Source organism: Ornithorhynchus anatinus, chromosome 5 (assembly GCF_004115215.2).
Source record: "Ornithorhynchus anatinus isolate Pmale09 chromosome 5, mOrnAna1.pri.v4, whole genome shotgun sequence".
NCBI lineage: Eukaryota > Metazoa > Chordata > Mammalia > Monotremata > Ornithorhynchidae > Ornithorhynchus > Ornithorhynchus anatinus.
This window is the reverse complement of record NC_041732.1, coordinates 17,982,410-17,996,746: the sequence shown is the minus strand read 5'-3', so window position 1 is coordinate 17,996,746 and position 14,337 is coordinate 17,982,410. Positions and strand designations below refer to the sequence as shown.

General features: G+C 49.6%; 1 protein-coding gene across 4 annotated transcripts in view; it reads left to right on the top strand.

The window, feature by feature from the left end:
• The window catches only part of GABPB1 (GA binding protein transcription factor subunit beta 1), a 70,753-nt gene extending 57,625 nt beyond the window's left edge, over positions 1 to 13,128 (top strand). For all 4 annotated transcript variants that reach the window (XM_029064982.2, XM_029064978.2, XM_029064981.2 and 1 more), the window contains one exon: positions 11,565 to 13,128. In XM_029064982.2, coding sequence (XP_028920815.1) covers positions 11,565 to 11,717 — 153 coding nt within the window. In that variant the 3' untranslated portion in view covers positions 11,718 to 13,128. The remainder of the gene's footprint in view (positions 1 to 11,564) is intronic.
• The last annotated feature ends 1,209 nt before the right edge of the window (positions 13,129 to 14,337 follow it).

The window sequence follows — 14,337 nt, the reverse complement described above, 5'->3', positions numbered from 1 at the left end:
TTAAGAGGACAATAGAACAGAGTTGGTAGACCTGTCCCCTGCCCACCAAAAGCTCAGCGGGGGAGTAGCGTGGCCTAGTGGAAAGAGCTCGGGCCCGGGAGTCAGGGGACCTGGGTTCTAATCCCGGCCCCGCCGCCTGTCTACCGTGTGACTTTGGGCAGGTCCCTTCGCTCCTCTGAGCCTCAGTTCCCTCATCTGCAAAATGGGGATTCCCTTCCTACTTAAGAATGTGAGTTCAGGTGGGGCCCGTTTATCTTGAACCTACTCCAGCGTTTAGGACAGGCCTCGGTGTTCAGCGCTTAGCAAATAACCACAGTTATTATCATTATCATCAGAGCGGCGGTTGTCCGCGTCACCCCTTCCAGCCCCCCGGCCGCTCCATCTAAGCGCGGCTCTTCAAGCCTCCTGAAGGAAGAGAGTTTCCAAAGGGAGTATATTTATTGAGCGCTTACTATGTGCGGAGAGTAGAGTTTAACGGATGCATTCCCTGCCCGCCACGAGCTGCCGGTCTAGAGGAGCTCGGCGGAGGTGGACCTCACGGACAGCCTCCGCCAGCCCCCCTGAGCGGGACCCTCCGGCTCCAGGAGGGCGCTTCCAACCTGGCTTGCGTGGCGGGGACGTAGACACACCCGGGTCCCCTCCCGCACCCCCAGTCCCTCAAAGAATTTCGTCCGGGGACTTTGGAATTTAAAGAGCTCATCTTTTCCCGTCGCCTTCCAGCTCGGCCACCGACAGCCCGTCGGTGGTACGGATCTCTTGTGTGTAGCTGCCGTTTATATATCGCTTTATTTCGACCGATGTCCGTCTCCCCCTCTAGACCGTGAGCTCACTGTGGGCAGGAACGTGTCTCTTATTGTACTGTACTGGCCCAAGCGCTGAGTACAGTGCTTTGCACGCCGTAAGCACTCAAATACGATTGAGTGAATGAATGAGTGGTATTTACTGAGCACTTACTCTGAGCAGAGCACTGCACTAAACGCTTGGGAGAGCACAATATTCATTCGGTCGTATTTATTGAGCGCTTCCTGGGTGCGCTGTACTAAGCGTTCGGGAGAGTACAGTACAAGAATAAGCAGACACACTCCCTGCTCACAACAAGTTTAGAGTCTAGAACAGTGTTGACCCCTATCCTAGAAACCTAAGGAAGCCATTCACTATTCATTCATTCCGTCACATCTGTCGAGCAATTACCGTGTGTAAGACACTGTACTGAGCGCTTGGGAGAGTACAGTACGACAATAAACAGATACGTTCCCTGCCCACAACGACCTCGCAGCCTAGAGGGGAGCACCGTGGGGTCCCATCTGTCTGCTCTGGGACCTTGGGCCAGTCACTTTGCTTCTCTGGGCCTCAGTCACCTCATCTGTAAAATGGAGGGTTAAGCCTCGTGTGAAAACTCATTACGGGTAGGGAACGTGTCTGCTGATTGTGTTGTATTGCTCTCTCCCAAGCGCTTAGTACAGTGCCCTGCACACATTAAGCACTCAGTAAATATGATTCAGTGAACGAACGAGTGAACGAGTCAGGTCCCGGGTGCCGACTCTGAGCAATCTGTCCGAAGGGGCTTCTCCTTTATTCCAGTGAGCGGCATTTAGTCACCAACCCCCCAGATTTGCTCATCAGTTCCCACAACTGCCGCTCTCTGTGTTGGCTTCTCAAGCCAAGTTCATCGCCGCCGTCGGCGCGACGGCCGCCGTCGCGGGGGACGTGACGGCGACGAGAAAGAAAAGTTCCAGAAGGATCCGAACGGTCACATCAGCCCAGAAGCCAACGAGCCCGGAATCGGGGGAGAATCATGGACCCCGTGGATTGGAAAGCTAAGTGGAAATGGGCTACTTCTGTTCGGCGAGTACGTCACCAGATGATCTCCCAGATCTTATTGAGCTTCCAGAAGCGTTTGCTACCGTCTGGAAATTACTAAGCAAATTTAGCCGGCCTGAGAAATTCAACAAGGTTCTTACGGAATTACCCAGGGGGCTAAAGAGAGGGACCTCAGAGACCTACTCTGTGAGCGAGACTTGAAAGACGAGATGATTTCTCAAGCCACGCAACAGTTGGACTCACCCATTGATTCGTAGGCTCCAAATTTCAGTTGCGATCACCTCCAGGGCAGTCAAGAGGGTTAGGTATCAAACCGAAGAAACGAGTCCAACGCTCGCTGGGAAAAATATCAAAGCGGCCCTTCTGGGACGGGGAAACCCAGCTTAAAGCGACGGCGTCGACAACAGTGGGACAGTTCTCGGGAACGCCGGCCACCCAACTGCCGTCCCGGCATCGGGCGAGGCCGGGAGACGGCACCAAGGTTCGATGAGAACGACTCGTTTTTAAAAAAGACTTGCGACAGAATGGGAACCACGTCCGAAGTACCTCGGTCATCGCAAGACAGAGGCCGACAGAAACCCGTGTCGGGACATTGAGACCCGGCCGAGAGATGTGCGGGCCCGGGGGCTGGGAGGGGCGAAGCCGAAGGGATTCACGGATTTGCCTCCGGACTGGGACTCTTCTTCTCTAAAGAAGCTCCCTGGCTCCGTGCACGCTATACCCCCCCCCCCCCCCCCACTGCTGAGGTGGGGTGGCTGGAATCGCCTCACTGCACCCACGGAGGGAATCTTGGAGGGCAAGAACGCTCCACTTCGGTCAACCCCCGAAAATGCCTTCCGCCACTGGGGAGGAAACCCACCAAAGCATGGGCGAATCGGGAAGAACGTGAAGACAAAGCGCCCGTTTGGGAGGAAGTAATCTCTGCAGTCAGAGGCGTGACAAACGGAAAAGGATCCTGATGCATTTCCTCCAGAAATGTCTGCGTGAGCTTCTTCTCGACCTACGGGTCGTTGGGGAAATGACACAGGGCTTCAGAGGCCCCCTTAGAGTCGTCATCTTCGGGAAGAAAGGAGAGAGGGCTGACGGGAAACCACTAAGGAATCTCCCTGCTTTTCACTGCTGGCAAGATTCTAGCCAGAATCCTTACGATACGTTACCCGGAGCACCAAATTGCGACCCAGCCGATACGATTTTTGCAACGTGATGGAGTTTTACAACATGCCAGTTGTTCATCCGGAAGTATTCGCTACCCTCCGAAAATGGCTAAGCAAATTTAGCCGCCCTGAGAAATTCAACAAGGTTCCGAGTTTACTCCTCTAGGTTGCCGGATCAGGTTGGAAGGGAAAGAACCCCACCATTAGATAAAGGGTTTGGTGATTGGTCTTTTTAAATTTTTTTTTTAATGGGATTTGTTAAGCGCTTACCGTGTACCGGGCACCGTACTGAGCGCTGTTCTGCCTGTACCGTGCTCGGGGTTGCCTTGAGAGGTCTGCAAGCCGACGTCAGAATTGGCTTTCTCGCTCCATCAGGAAGCTCTTCCAGCTGAACAGGTTGTGAACATCAGCAGACTCCCGTGAGTTGGTGATTGAGAAACTTCAAATGCAGATGACTCTGCCGTACAGACTTATCCGCGGGAAGATACGCAGATGGCTATGGATTACCCCGCGGATGCGGGACAGAGCTACCGTCTGACAAATGGGCGGGGGCCTAGAGCTCGGGCCTGGGCGTCAGAAGGATCCGGGTTCTCGTCCCGGCTCCGCCACTCATCTGCCGCTGTGTGACCTTGGGAAAGTCGCTTCACTATTCCGGGCCTCAGTTACCTCCTCTGGAAAATGGGGATTGAGACTGTGGGCCGCACGTGAGAAGCAGCGTTGCTTAGTGGATAGAGCACAGGCCTGGGAGTCAGAAGGACCTGGGTTCTAATCCCAGCTTCACTACATGTCTGCCGGGTGTCCTTGGGCGAGTCACTTCACTTCTCTGGGCCTCGGTTACCTCATCTGTAACATGGGGACTAAGAGTGTGAGCCCCACGTGGGGCAGGGACTTTATCCAAGCTGATTTACTTGTATCTGTAACAGTGCTTGGCACAGCGTAGGTGCTTAACACACACCATAATTATAATGAGGGACAGGGACTGAGTCCAATCCGATTACCGCACGGCTCAGTGGAAAGAGACCGGGCTTGGGCGTCAGAGGTCATGGCTTCGGATCCCCAGTGCCAGTTGTCAGCTGTGTGACTGTAGGCAAGTCACTTAACTTCTCTGTGCCTCAGTTACCTCATCTGTAAAATGGGGATTAACAGTGTGAGCCTCAAGAGGGACAACCTGATGACCCGTTATCTACCCCAGCGCTTAGAACAGTGCTCTGCGCAGAGTAAGCGCTTAAACAGATAACATTATTATTATTACCCCAGTGCTTAGAAGAGTGCCTGGCACGTAGTACGTGCTTAACAAATACCATTGGAAAACAAAGTCACAAACGAGCATAGACCCAAGAAACCAAACACACAACCAGAGGTTTATCGTCCGTGAGAGAGCACTTAAAAGCCGTCAGCCTGTGAAGTGCTCCGTACAGTGCTCTGCACACGGTAAGCACTTAATAAAATCGAATGAACGCTCTACTACCTATGGATTTCGTTGTCCAGTGACGCGGCGATTTAAATAGAGGTAGAAAACGGAATGAAAAGGCCTCGGTCACGGTCTTGGGAAGCATGGAAGACAGAGAGGGTGGCAATTTGGGGACAACAGGCTCCATCCCCGGTTGAATTTCCATAAGGCTGTTGAGGTGGTATTTGTTAAGCACTTAATACGTGCCAGACGCCGTGCTAAGCACCGGGGTGGATGCAAGCAGATCAGGTTGGATAAATATCCTGTCCCTTCTGGGGCTCACAGTCTTAGTCCAGATGTGATAACTGTGGCGCAGAGAAGTGAAATGACTTGCCCCAGGTCACACAACAGCAGACGAGCGGCGGAGCCGGGATCAGAACCCAGGTCCTGCCGACTTCCAGGCCCGGGCCCTATCCACTAGGCCACCCTGTTGCGCTAGCCAGCCGTCTGTACGGTTGGGAGACTCACCACATCGCAGAAGAGGCCCTTGGCCCCGGACCAGCCTCCTCAGCAACACGTAGACCCTCTCGCAGCATCCAACGGCAGAACGACGTCACCCGCGACCAAGTTCTGGAACGCGGTCAGCTCGTCGGTGGTGGAATCTCCTGGGATGGGCCTCTAGCCTGTGGTATTGGACCCTCCCGGGCACTCAGTACAGTGCCCTGCCCACAGTAAGCGCTCAGTACATACGATGGACCGAGTGATGGGCCGGGATGGGCCTTTGGGGAGGGCGTCTTAGAGGGCAGGAAAAGCCTTTAAAGGAACAGTGAAGACTGTCTCAAATAGGCATCATCATCATCGGTGGTATTTCTTGAGTGCTTAGTGTGGGCAGAGCAGCGTGACCTTAGTGGCTAGAGCCCGGGCCTGGAGGTCAGAAGGTCACGGGTTCTAATCATGTGTCGTGTGTCTGCTCGGTGACCTCGGGTCACTTCTCTGGGCTTCGAAAATGGGGATTAAGACGGTGAAGCCCCTGTGGAGCAGGGACTCTGTCCAACCTAATTTGCTTGTATCCACCCCAGCGCTTAGAACAGTGCCTGGCAGAGAGTAACAAACATGACAGTTATTAGTATTCTCCGGGACTCAGTTTACCTCATCTGTATGAGACAGTACAATACAACAGAGCTGGGAGACAGACACGTTCGCTGCCCACAGGGTGCTCTAGAGGAAGGTGACGTGACAGTGGACTATCCGGAAATAATAATAATAATGCCGGTATTTGTTAAGCGCTTACTGTGTGCAAAGCACTGTTCTAAGCGCTGGGGGATACAAGGTGATCAGGTTGTCCCACGTGAGGCGCACAGTCTTCATCCCCATTTTCCAGATGAGGGAACTGAGGCACCGAGAAGTGAAGCGACTTGCCCCAAGTCACACAGCTGACAGGTGGCGGAGCCGGGATTAGAACCCACGACCTCTGACTCCTAAGCCCCCGCTCTTTCCGCCGAGCCGCGCTGCTTCTCCGACGAAGCCTTCACGGAGATGGGGACGTAAGGAAACGGATAGGCCCGATACTTGTCATGGGCAGGGAGCGTGTCTGCTCATTCTGTTGTACCGTACTCTCTCAAGCGCTTGGTGCTCAGTAAATACCACCGATTGATGCAGCTAGTTCAATAAGGGTAATAATAATTAGGGCATTTGTTAAGCACTTACTGTGTGCCAGGCACTGTACTAAGCGCTGGATCCATCCTAACTTGTAAACCATGAGAGAAGAGGTGTTGGCCCACATCGAACGTCATCGCCAGATTCACCCTCAGGGAGCTTAAGGTCGGTAGCCCATCTTCAGATGTGGAGAGGGACAGACTGTGTGTGTGAGCGTGTGTTGGGGGGGGGATGGTATCCGTATAAAACCAGGAAATCTATGGAATATGTGACAATTACACATAACCGTCGCCAAACATCAAGTAAACTCCTCCACCAGCTACAGAGGGCTGGAATGTCATATACTGGCCGTATCTCACGGACCGAACCTTATCCGGCGGGCTTTCGACTCTCCAAGCTTCGGGAGGGAGTTAAGTAGTATCCCGGGACTACGGAAACAGATTTATTAATCAGTGGTATTTATTGAGCACTTACTGTGTGCAGGAGACCGTACTAAGCGCTTGGACGAGTGCGATCTAAGTATGACAAAATTAGATACGTTCCCTGCCCATAATGAGTCTAGAGGGAAGGGAGACAGACGTTAATATGAATAAAACTAAAATAAGATTGAGTTGGCAGCGTTCCTTTCGGCAACTACTGCATCCGGCAGACGAGACCCTAGAAGCAGAGCCGAAGAAAGCCAGTTGTATCCTTCGGGGTCTTTTTGAGCTGGACCGGCTCAAGGGGAAGGAGGAGGAGGGAGTCCAGCCTGGCCGTTGTTGAGGGGTTCCGGTCTGCACAGCTGCCCCGTTGTTGTAACTGAATTAATTCCATTCTCCGTCATCTCCGTCGGAGCTTTTTACGGAGCTGAAGTGACAGCTTCGAAACGTGGTTCCGCTCGGGTTAAGCTAGTGCTCTGTGAAGACGTTAAGGAACCACCAAGAGCTACTTAGCAGGCTTCTGGGATAGAGTTTACCTCCCTAGTTAATGGCTGAAACGTTGGGTTTTTTTTAATTTGTTTTTTATGGTACTTGCTGAGCGCTTACTATGTGGCGGGCACTGTACTAGGCGCTGGGGTACATATAAGGGAATCAGGTTAGACACAGTCCCCGTCCCCAGATAGGGCTCACAGTCTTAACCCCCATTTTACAGGCGATGCAACTGAGGCCCAGAGCAGTGAAGTGACCTGCCCAGGGTCACACAGCAGACAATCAGGGGTCAATAAGGATCTGCTCTTTACCTGGTCAAACAGAATCAGTGTTGCCCACTTGAGTTGCTGTGGGCTAATGACCTTGAGGGGTGCCTATCGCAGTGGCATAATATTAATTTGGTTAAGACTGTGAACCTGATTATCTACCCCAGCACTGAGAACAACGCTTGGCACAAAGGAAGCATTTAACATTATGATTTTTTATTATTTAATTTGTACTTCTCACAGCCTTTTAGCAACTATCTGTTGGTTGACTGTGTATTGACTGTTGAATACCAAATGAGTCTCTTGCCAGGGTTCTTTACCTTTTAGAGAAGATTTTCTTGGACACACTGAGTGACCAGGACTTTTACAGCAAAATGAAGTTTCTTGGGGCCTTATATTAAGAAAACATTTTCCGGGAACCGTTCATTCTATTAATGGTAACTATTTAATTTATTACTGGAAGCTGTTTCCAGCACTTCAAGAGAGGCAGCATGGCCTAGTGGAAAGAGCCCGGGCCAGGGAGTCAGAGGACAACTCATTTTCACCACGGTCTAAAATACTGAAGCAAATTCACATCTCTCTCCTTGGCTTCCATTCTCCCAGTGGGCTGTGTGCCAAATTAAAAGGAATTTGGGAGCAAAATTCCTCCAAGTTCCTTTGCTATTCATGACCTACTGTTTAAGATTTTAAAAAAATCCTCCTTTTTAGTTTTCCCCTTGGAATCAGCCAAATTTAAGGTTGGATTACGTCAAGGCAGGGAGTTCTTGAAAATTCTCATTTCTGCACCCCACTACTTAATGAAACAATAAAGAAGGATCAGAGGCCGTTAGAAATGGCAAATCACGTTAACTAAAATGATAAATAACACACTGGCTTTGCCAGGAAGACAGAGCTGGAGAATACTTAAGCAGGGAATAAAAAGTCCTCTCTTCAAAGTCGGAGGATTAATACTGACATTTTAAGTGGGACTTTTTTTTAATTTGGAAGATGCCTTTAAATAGAGAGAATTTTTGGTGGGAACCGTTTAGCCAAGAAGTGTAGTTTGAATTTAAACAAGGTCTCTCCCCACCTACAAGGTTGTTTTGACTCAGCTAGGTAGCTTCATCAGCGTTTACAAGTAGTACTTTTTTTTTCTCCTTTTTAAAGTTTCCTATTGGCCAAAGAACAATGTACGAGTTCCCCAAGTCGATAGGAATGTAGCTTTTCTACAGAACCGAGTAACTGAGACTGCATCAAATAAGATGGTGGCGCCCGCAGACGCAGTCGTCTGGTAGAAAACCAAAATGAGGAGACTCTTTCCTGTACGTTGAATAGCAACCCCACTCCAGAAAGAAACCGTAGCAGTTTAGTAGGATTTTAAAATCTAGGGGACTAGTTGCCAGCTTACTAAAGCTCTTTTCTTTTACCTGCCAGTTGTGAAAATTGGTCTCATTATATGAAATGGGTGTTTTTCCAAGAACCTAATTAGAACAGCTTCTTTGGATCTCTCAAGGAATTAACTGAGTTCACTGGAATTTATGCCTAAAGACTTCATTTTTGGCCTCGACTGATTGACCTCAAATAACTGGGAGTATTTGGAGACTTGAGTCATGATTCTGACATAAGTCCAGCGATTATAACTGTAACGTAGCATGGCTTAGTGGCTGGAGCACAGACCTGGGAGTCAGAAGGACCTGGGTTCTCATCCCGGCTCCGCCACTTGTCCGCTGGGTGACCTCGGGCAAGTCCCTTCACTTCTCTGGGCCTCGGTTCCCTCATCTGGAAAATGGGAATAAAGACCGAGAGAGCCCCACGTGGGACAGGGATTCTGTCCAACCCAGTTTGCTTGTAACCACCCCAGCGTTTAGTACAGTGCCTGGCACAGGGTAAGCACTTAACAAATATCACAATTATCGTCATTATTACACCGAGAGACCCGGCCAACCAGGACATTCTCGGAACCCTGTGTAAGTCAGTAGTTTCCATCTCGACTCTGTCCAGTCTTTTTACTGTGAATCAGCAGTGGGGTAGAGAGGTTTGAGCTTCACCTCCTCTTCCTTCCGTCGTCCATCTCGGGGATAAGCTCTTTAGGGACGCAACTGTTGGCAGGGGGAAGGAGGAGGAGAAGCCCTAGACCCCGTCGGTTATTAATACCCGGCAGCTCTAGAATCCTAGGTGCCTTTGATTTATTTTCAATGGCCAAGCTAGGTCTCTCACAAGTTAACCTACTCAGGAAACCACAGTGAATTTAATTTTAGGAAGAAATCCCTCTTGAATAGTTAAGGTGCGTTGCAGTCCCACCCTGATGTGCTACCGTAGGAATTCATCGATCTGTCAGTGGTATTTATCGAGTGCTGACTGTGTGCAGAGCACTCTACTAAGCGCTTGGGAGTTAACATCAGAGTTAACAGATATGTTCCCTGCCCACGAAGACACGGACCATTGAACCGTGAAAGTTTAGGAATTATTGTCCTCACCCGAGAGTACTCTCAATCAGTCAATCAAAGGTATTTACTGAATGCCTTCTAGGTGCAGAGCACTGTTCTAAGCGCTCGGGAGAGTGCAGTGCGAGAGAATTAGCACAAACGTTCCCTGCCTGTAATGAGCTGACGGTTTACAGTCTTAGTTATCGGCCCATTATTTGGTACGTAAAGTCTGACGTCCTCCGGGTTAGAACCGGAGACCGAGGTAGAGGTCTTTAACCCGAACGGCTCGGCCTCACGATAGCTTTTAGGCATTCATGTTTGACGTTTATCCAGTTTTGCCGGGAAAGGACCGTGACACGATGGGTCAGCGCATTACAAGGACTCGTACGTGGGGCTTCCCGTGGCCAGGTTCTCTGTGCCAAAGCTGAGTATTTGGGGAAAGAAACACACAAAATGATCCCTGAGAGAACTTCCTCATTTGATTTTCAACGTTTTTCACTCTGTTCGGCGACCTCATTAAGTAGAACCCTATCAGGTTCTCCTTTAGAGGGAAATAAAACATTAAGGCACCCCAGAGAAGGAAGACAGCATTCAAGTCCTCGGTCTCCATTTGCTCTTGTGTTCTTTAATCAATCAACCATATCTTTTGTGCGCTAACTGTGCGCAGAGCACTGTACTATGCACTTGGGAGAGGACAATACAAGAGTTGGTTGACAACATTCCCCGCCCACCACAAGCTTTCAGTCTACAGTCCTAACATCTTACGGTCTCTCAAGTGCCTTCGAGTCGTTTCCGGCCCGAAGCGACTCCACGGACACACTCTCTTCAGAACGTCCCATCCTCTGTCATAAAGTCATTCTGGTACGGGGATCCAGAGACTTTACTTGGTAGAGGTACAGAATTGGTTTCCCATCACCTTCTTCCGTGCAGTAAAAACTTGAGTGTGGTTGTCGTCGATCAACGTTTTGGTCACCTGGTCGTCCGCCTTTGACTCTTTCCCGTGTCGCCGTGGCCCAGCCCGGTTGAATCGACTCTGACCCTTCGGCTTAGACCTTTCCGTCACGGTAGCCCTGTATGGCATAGCTCTAGGTTCCAGCCAACGCACCCTCCCCTGCTACGGTAAGGCGTCGATTCGTAGGAGAGCTTACAGTCGAGGAATACACTACCGCATATGTCACTTGCAGGTCGGAGTATTGATATTTGAGTACCTACTGAGCGCAGGGCAGCAAACCGTACTCGGAGACCCTCGTGCCCGAATGCAGCCCTCCCTTCCCTCTCTCCCTTGGAATGATTTTGGGTAAATAGCATCCCTGTGGAAAAGAAAGATTCTCACAGCATTGTTCACTAGTTCTCTTCGCTTTCTGCCGCCCTCCCGCCCCCCCCCCCCCCGAGACCCAGACTTCTGGCTAAATCTTTAAGACCTCTTTTTAATCTACCTCTCTGAAAACTCCCGAGTTGTAGATTTAGGGTTGCTTTAGCTGCCAGGTTTTTCTTTTCCAAGGTTAAACTGGCTCTTTCAGAGATGAGAAGCAATGCGGTCTAGCGGATAGAGCCCGGGCCTGGGATTGAGAAGGTCCCGGGTTCTCATTCCGGCCCTGCCACTTGGCTGCTGGGTGACCTTGGACGAGTCACTTGACTTCTCTGGGCTTCAGTCACCTCATCTGTAAAATGGAGATTAGGACTGCGAGCCTCGTGTGGGACCAGGGCCGCGCCCGACCCAGTTTTCTTGCATCCACCCCAGCGCTTAGTGCGGTGCCTGGCACGTAGTAAGCGCTCAACAGATACCACAATCACCGTTATTACCAAAGACGTGTCTGTCCACTTTTCATTTCTCCCCCCGTCGGGAAACTTCAGTCGTAGACCTTACGTGCGGTTAGGAACGGCGGATGACGTGTCTTGCTGCCTCGGATGATCACGTTGAATGTTTTTACCCAAACGGACCCAACTCTTTTACCTTTTCACAGGAGAGAGAAGCCCTGCAGAAACAGCTGGACGAAGCAAACCGAGAAGCACAAAAATATCGCCAACAACTCCTGAAAAAGGAACAGGAAGCGGAAGCTTACCGGCAGAAGCTAGAGGCCATGACGCGGCTACAGACGAATAAAGAAGCTGTCTAGGGTTGCAACGGACACATAGGTTTGATACCGAGTCGAGAAAACCCCAAATTACGACCTCGAGCTGTTCGCCGGCCGCACGCGGCCGGCGGATTACAGGATAGAGGGGAGAGACTGGCGTCCAGGTTAAGAACCGGACCGGGGCCGGAGGCTCCGATGAATTTCTTGTATCATAAACTCTGACCTTAGAAGTTGTGAAAAGTATTTAAAACTGAATTCTGTAAATAGTTGGATTTTTTTTACAGTTCCAAAAATGAGTTGCTAAAAAGATTTTTGAAAGGATCCAGAAACACAGATAAGCAAATGTTTTTGTGAATTCTTTTTGATTTTAGTATGAATCTAATTTCTCAGAAACAGAACAGTTTTAAGGGTGATGCTTGTTGATTACACTGACTGTTAGAAAAATGAATGTGACGCTCTGATTCCGGAATTCATTCTGCAGGTATCAACTAAGCCTTTATCTGAAAAAAAAAAGATTTCTCTGAGGAAATCGAGCAACAGCTTTAAGTAATTGTCTCTGATTCTCTGAAAACATTTTTTAGAAAGTGAAACTTTTATATTTGTTTACTCCCGCTATATTTGAGTAGATTTTCATGTATATGAAGCTAATATTTTTTAAACTTTCAGTTTGTACATATTTTGCATGGTTTTTATAATTTTGGAATGCATCACTTGCATAGGAACTTGCTGCAAAGATGCTGAAATCCCATAGGTCACTGAAATCGAGTAAGCTAGCAACCGGTTTTAGTGTTCAGCCAACGATGTCGTCCTCGGAAGAAGCAGTCCGGGATGGAACTCACTTGCAATATCGAGAATTTGGAGAAAATGCCGCAAGAACAGGTGGCATTCTGTGTCCTGTATGAAAATTTCCCCTCGCAGGTGTCGTAAGGCACGGGACTATGGGATGATGTCTTTGGAAAACTTAACACGGATAAGTTTCCTAAATATTCTTTTCAACTTCGTGTCTCCCCGTCCTGTCGCAGTTCTCCCGTAGGAGTCCGGAAGAGACGGTATCGTCGTCTCTGTTATCCTTTAGGAAAAGGTTGTTCCGATTCCCGGAACGGAACCGTTTCACACCCCAGCGATGATGACGACTTTTACCTGGTTTCGTCGCCCCCTCTGTGAAGCCAGTTGATCCGTGCCGTGACTTGCTCTATCATAAGACTGTTAAGTTCTATATTGTATGAACATCATACTTGGACTTATCATTCAGATTTATTTTGTAAAGCGTAACTTCGAGCCTTTATTCTTGCTTTGCTTTTCTATGTTTCACTGCTTTATGAAAATGTTTATCTAAACTTAAAAACATGGGGAAAAAAACCCTTATTACCTATACTGTATAAAAAAGAAATTACCCTTAAAACTGTACTCTGGCCTACTTTTCTATTTTACAATTAAATATCTTTTCCACATACGTACAGTGTAGACTTGCTTATATTTAAACGTTTTCATTCGTGCGTTAATAACGATACCACTAACCGTCACGGTAACTGTGGTATTTGTTAACCGCCTGCTGTGTGCCAGGCACTGAACTAAACGCTCTGGTGCATACAAGCAAATGGGGTTGAACACGGGTCCCTGTCCCACGTGGGGCTAAGTAGTTTGTCCCCATTTTCCAGATGAGGGAACTGAGGCCCAGAGAAGTGAAGTGACTTGCCTAAGGGTTACAGAGCAGACAAGTGGCAGAGCTGGGATTAGAACCCAGAACCTTCCGACTCGCGGGCCCGGGCTCTGTCCACTAAAACCACGCCGTGTTCGTCATGTATCCGTACCATCACCTGACATATGCAAATGAGCTCTCTGCCACTTGTCAGCTGTGTGACGGTGGGCAAGTCACTTCACTTCTCTGTGCCTCAGATACCTCATCTGTAAAATGGGGATGAAGACTATGAGCCTCATGTGGGACAGACAACCTGATTACTGTGTACACCCCAGCGCTTAGAACAGTGTTCTGCACATAGTAAGCGCTTAACAAATACTTTCATTCATTCAATAGTATTTATTGAGCGCTTACTATGTGCAGAGCACTGTACTAAGCGCTTGGGATGAACAAGTCGGCAACAGATAGAGACAGTCCCTGCCGTTTGACGGGCTTACAGTCTAATCGGGGGAGACGGACAGACAAGAACAATGGCACTAAACAGCGTCAAGGGGAAGAACATCTCGTAAAAACAATGGCAGCTAAATAGAATCAAGGCGATGTACAATTCATTAACAAAATAAATAGGGTAACGAAAATATATACAGTTGAGCGGACGGGTACAGTGCTGTGGGGATGGGAAGGGAGAGGTGGAGGAGCAGAGGGAAAAGGGGAAAATGAGGCTATAGCTGCGGAGAGGTAAAGGGGGGATGGCAGAGGGAGTAGAGGGGGAAGAGGAGCTCAGTCTGGGAAGGCCTCTTGGAGGAGGTGATTTTTAAGTAAGGTTTTGAAGAGGGAAAGAGAATCAGTTTGGCGGAGGTGAGGAGGGAGGGCGTTCCAGGACCGCGGGAGGACGTGACCCAGGGGTCGACGGCGGGATAGGCGAGACCGAGGGACGGCGAGGAGGTGGGCGGCAGAGGAGCGGAGCGTGCGGGGTGGGCGGTAGAAAGAGAGAAGGGAGGAGAGGTAGGAAGGGGCAAGGTG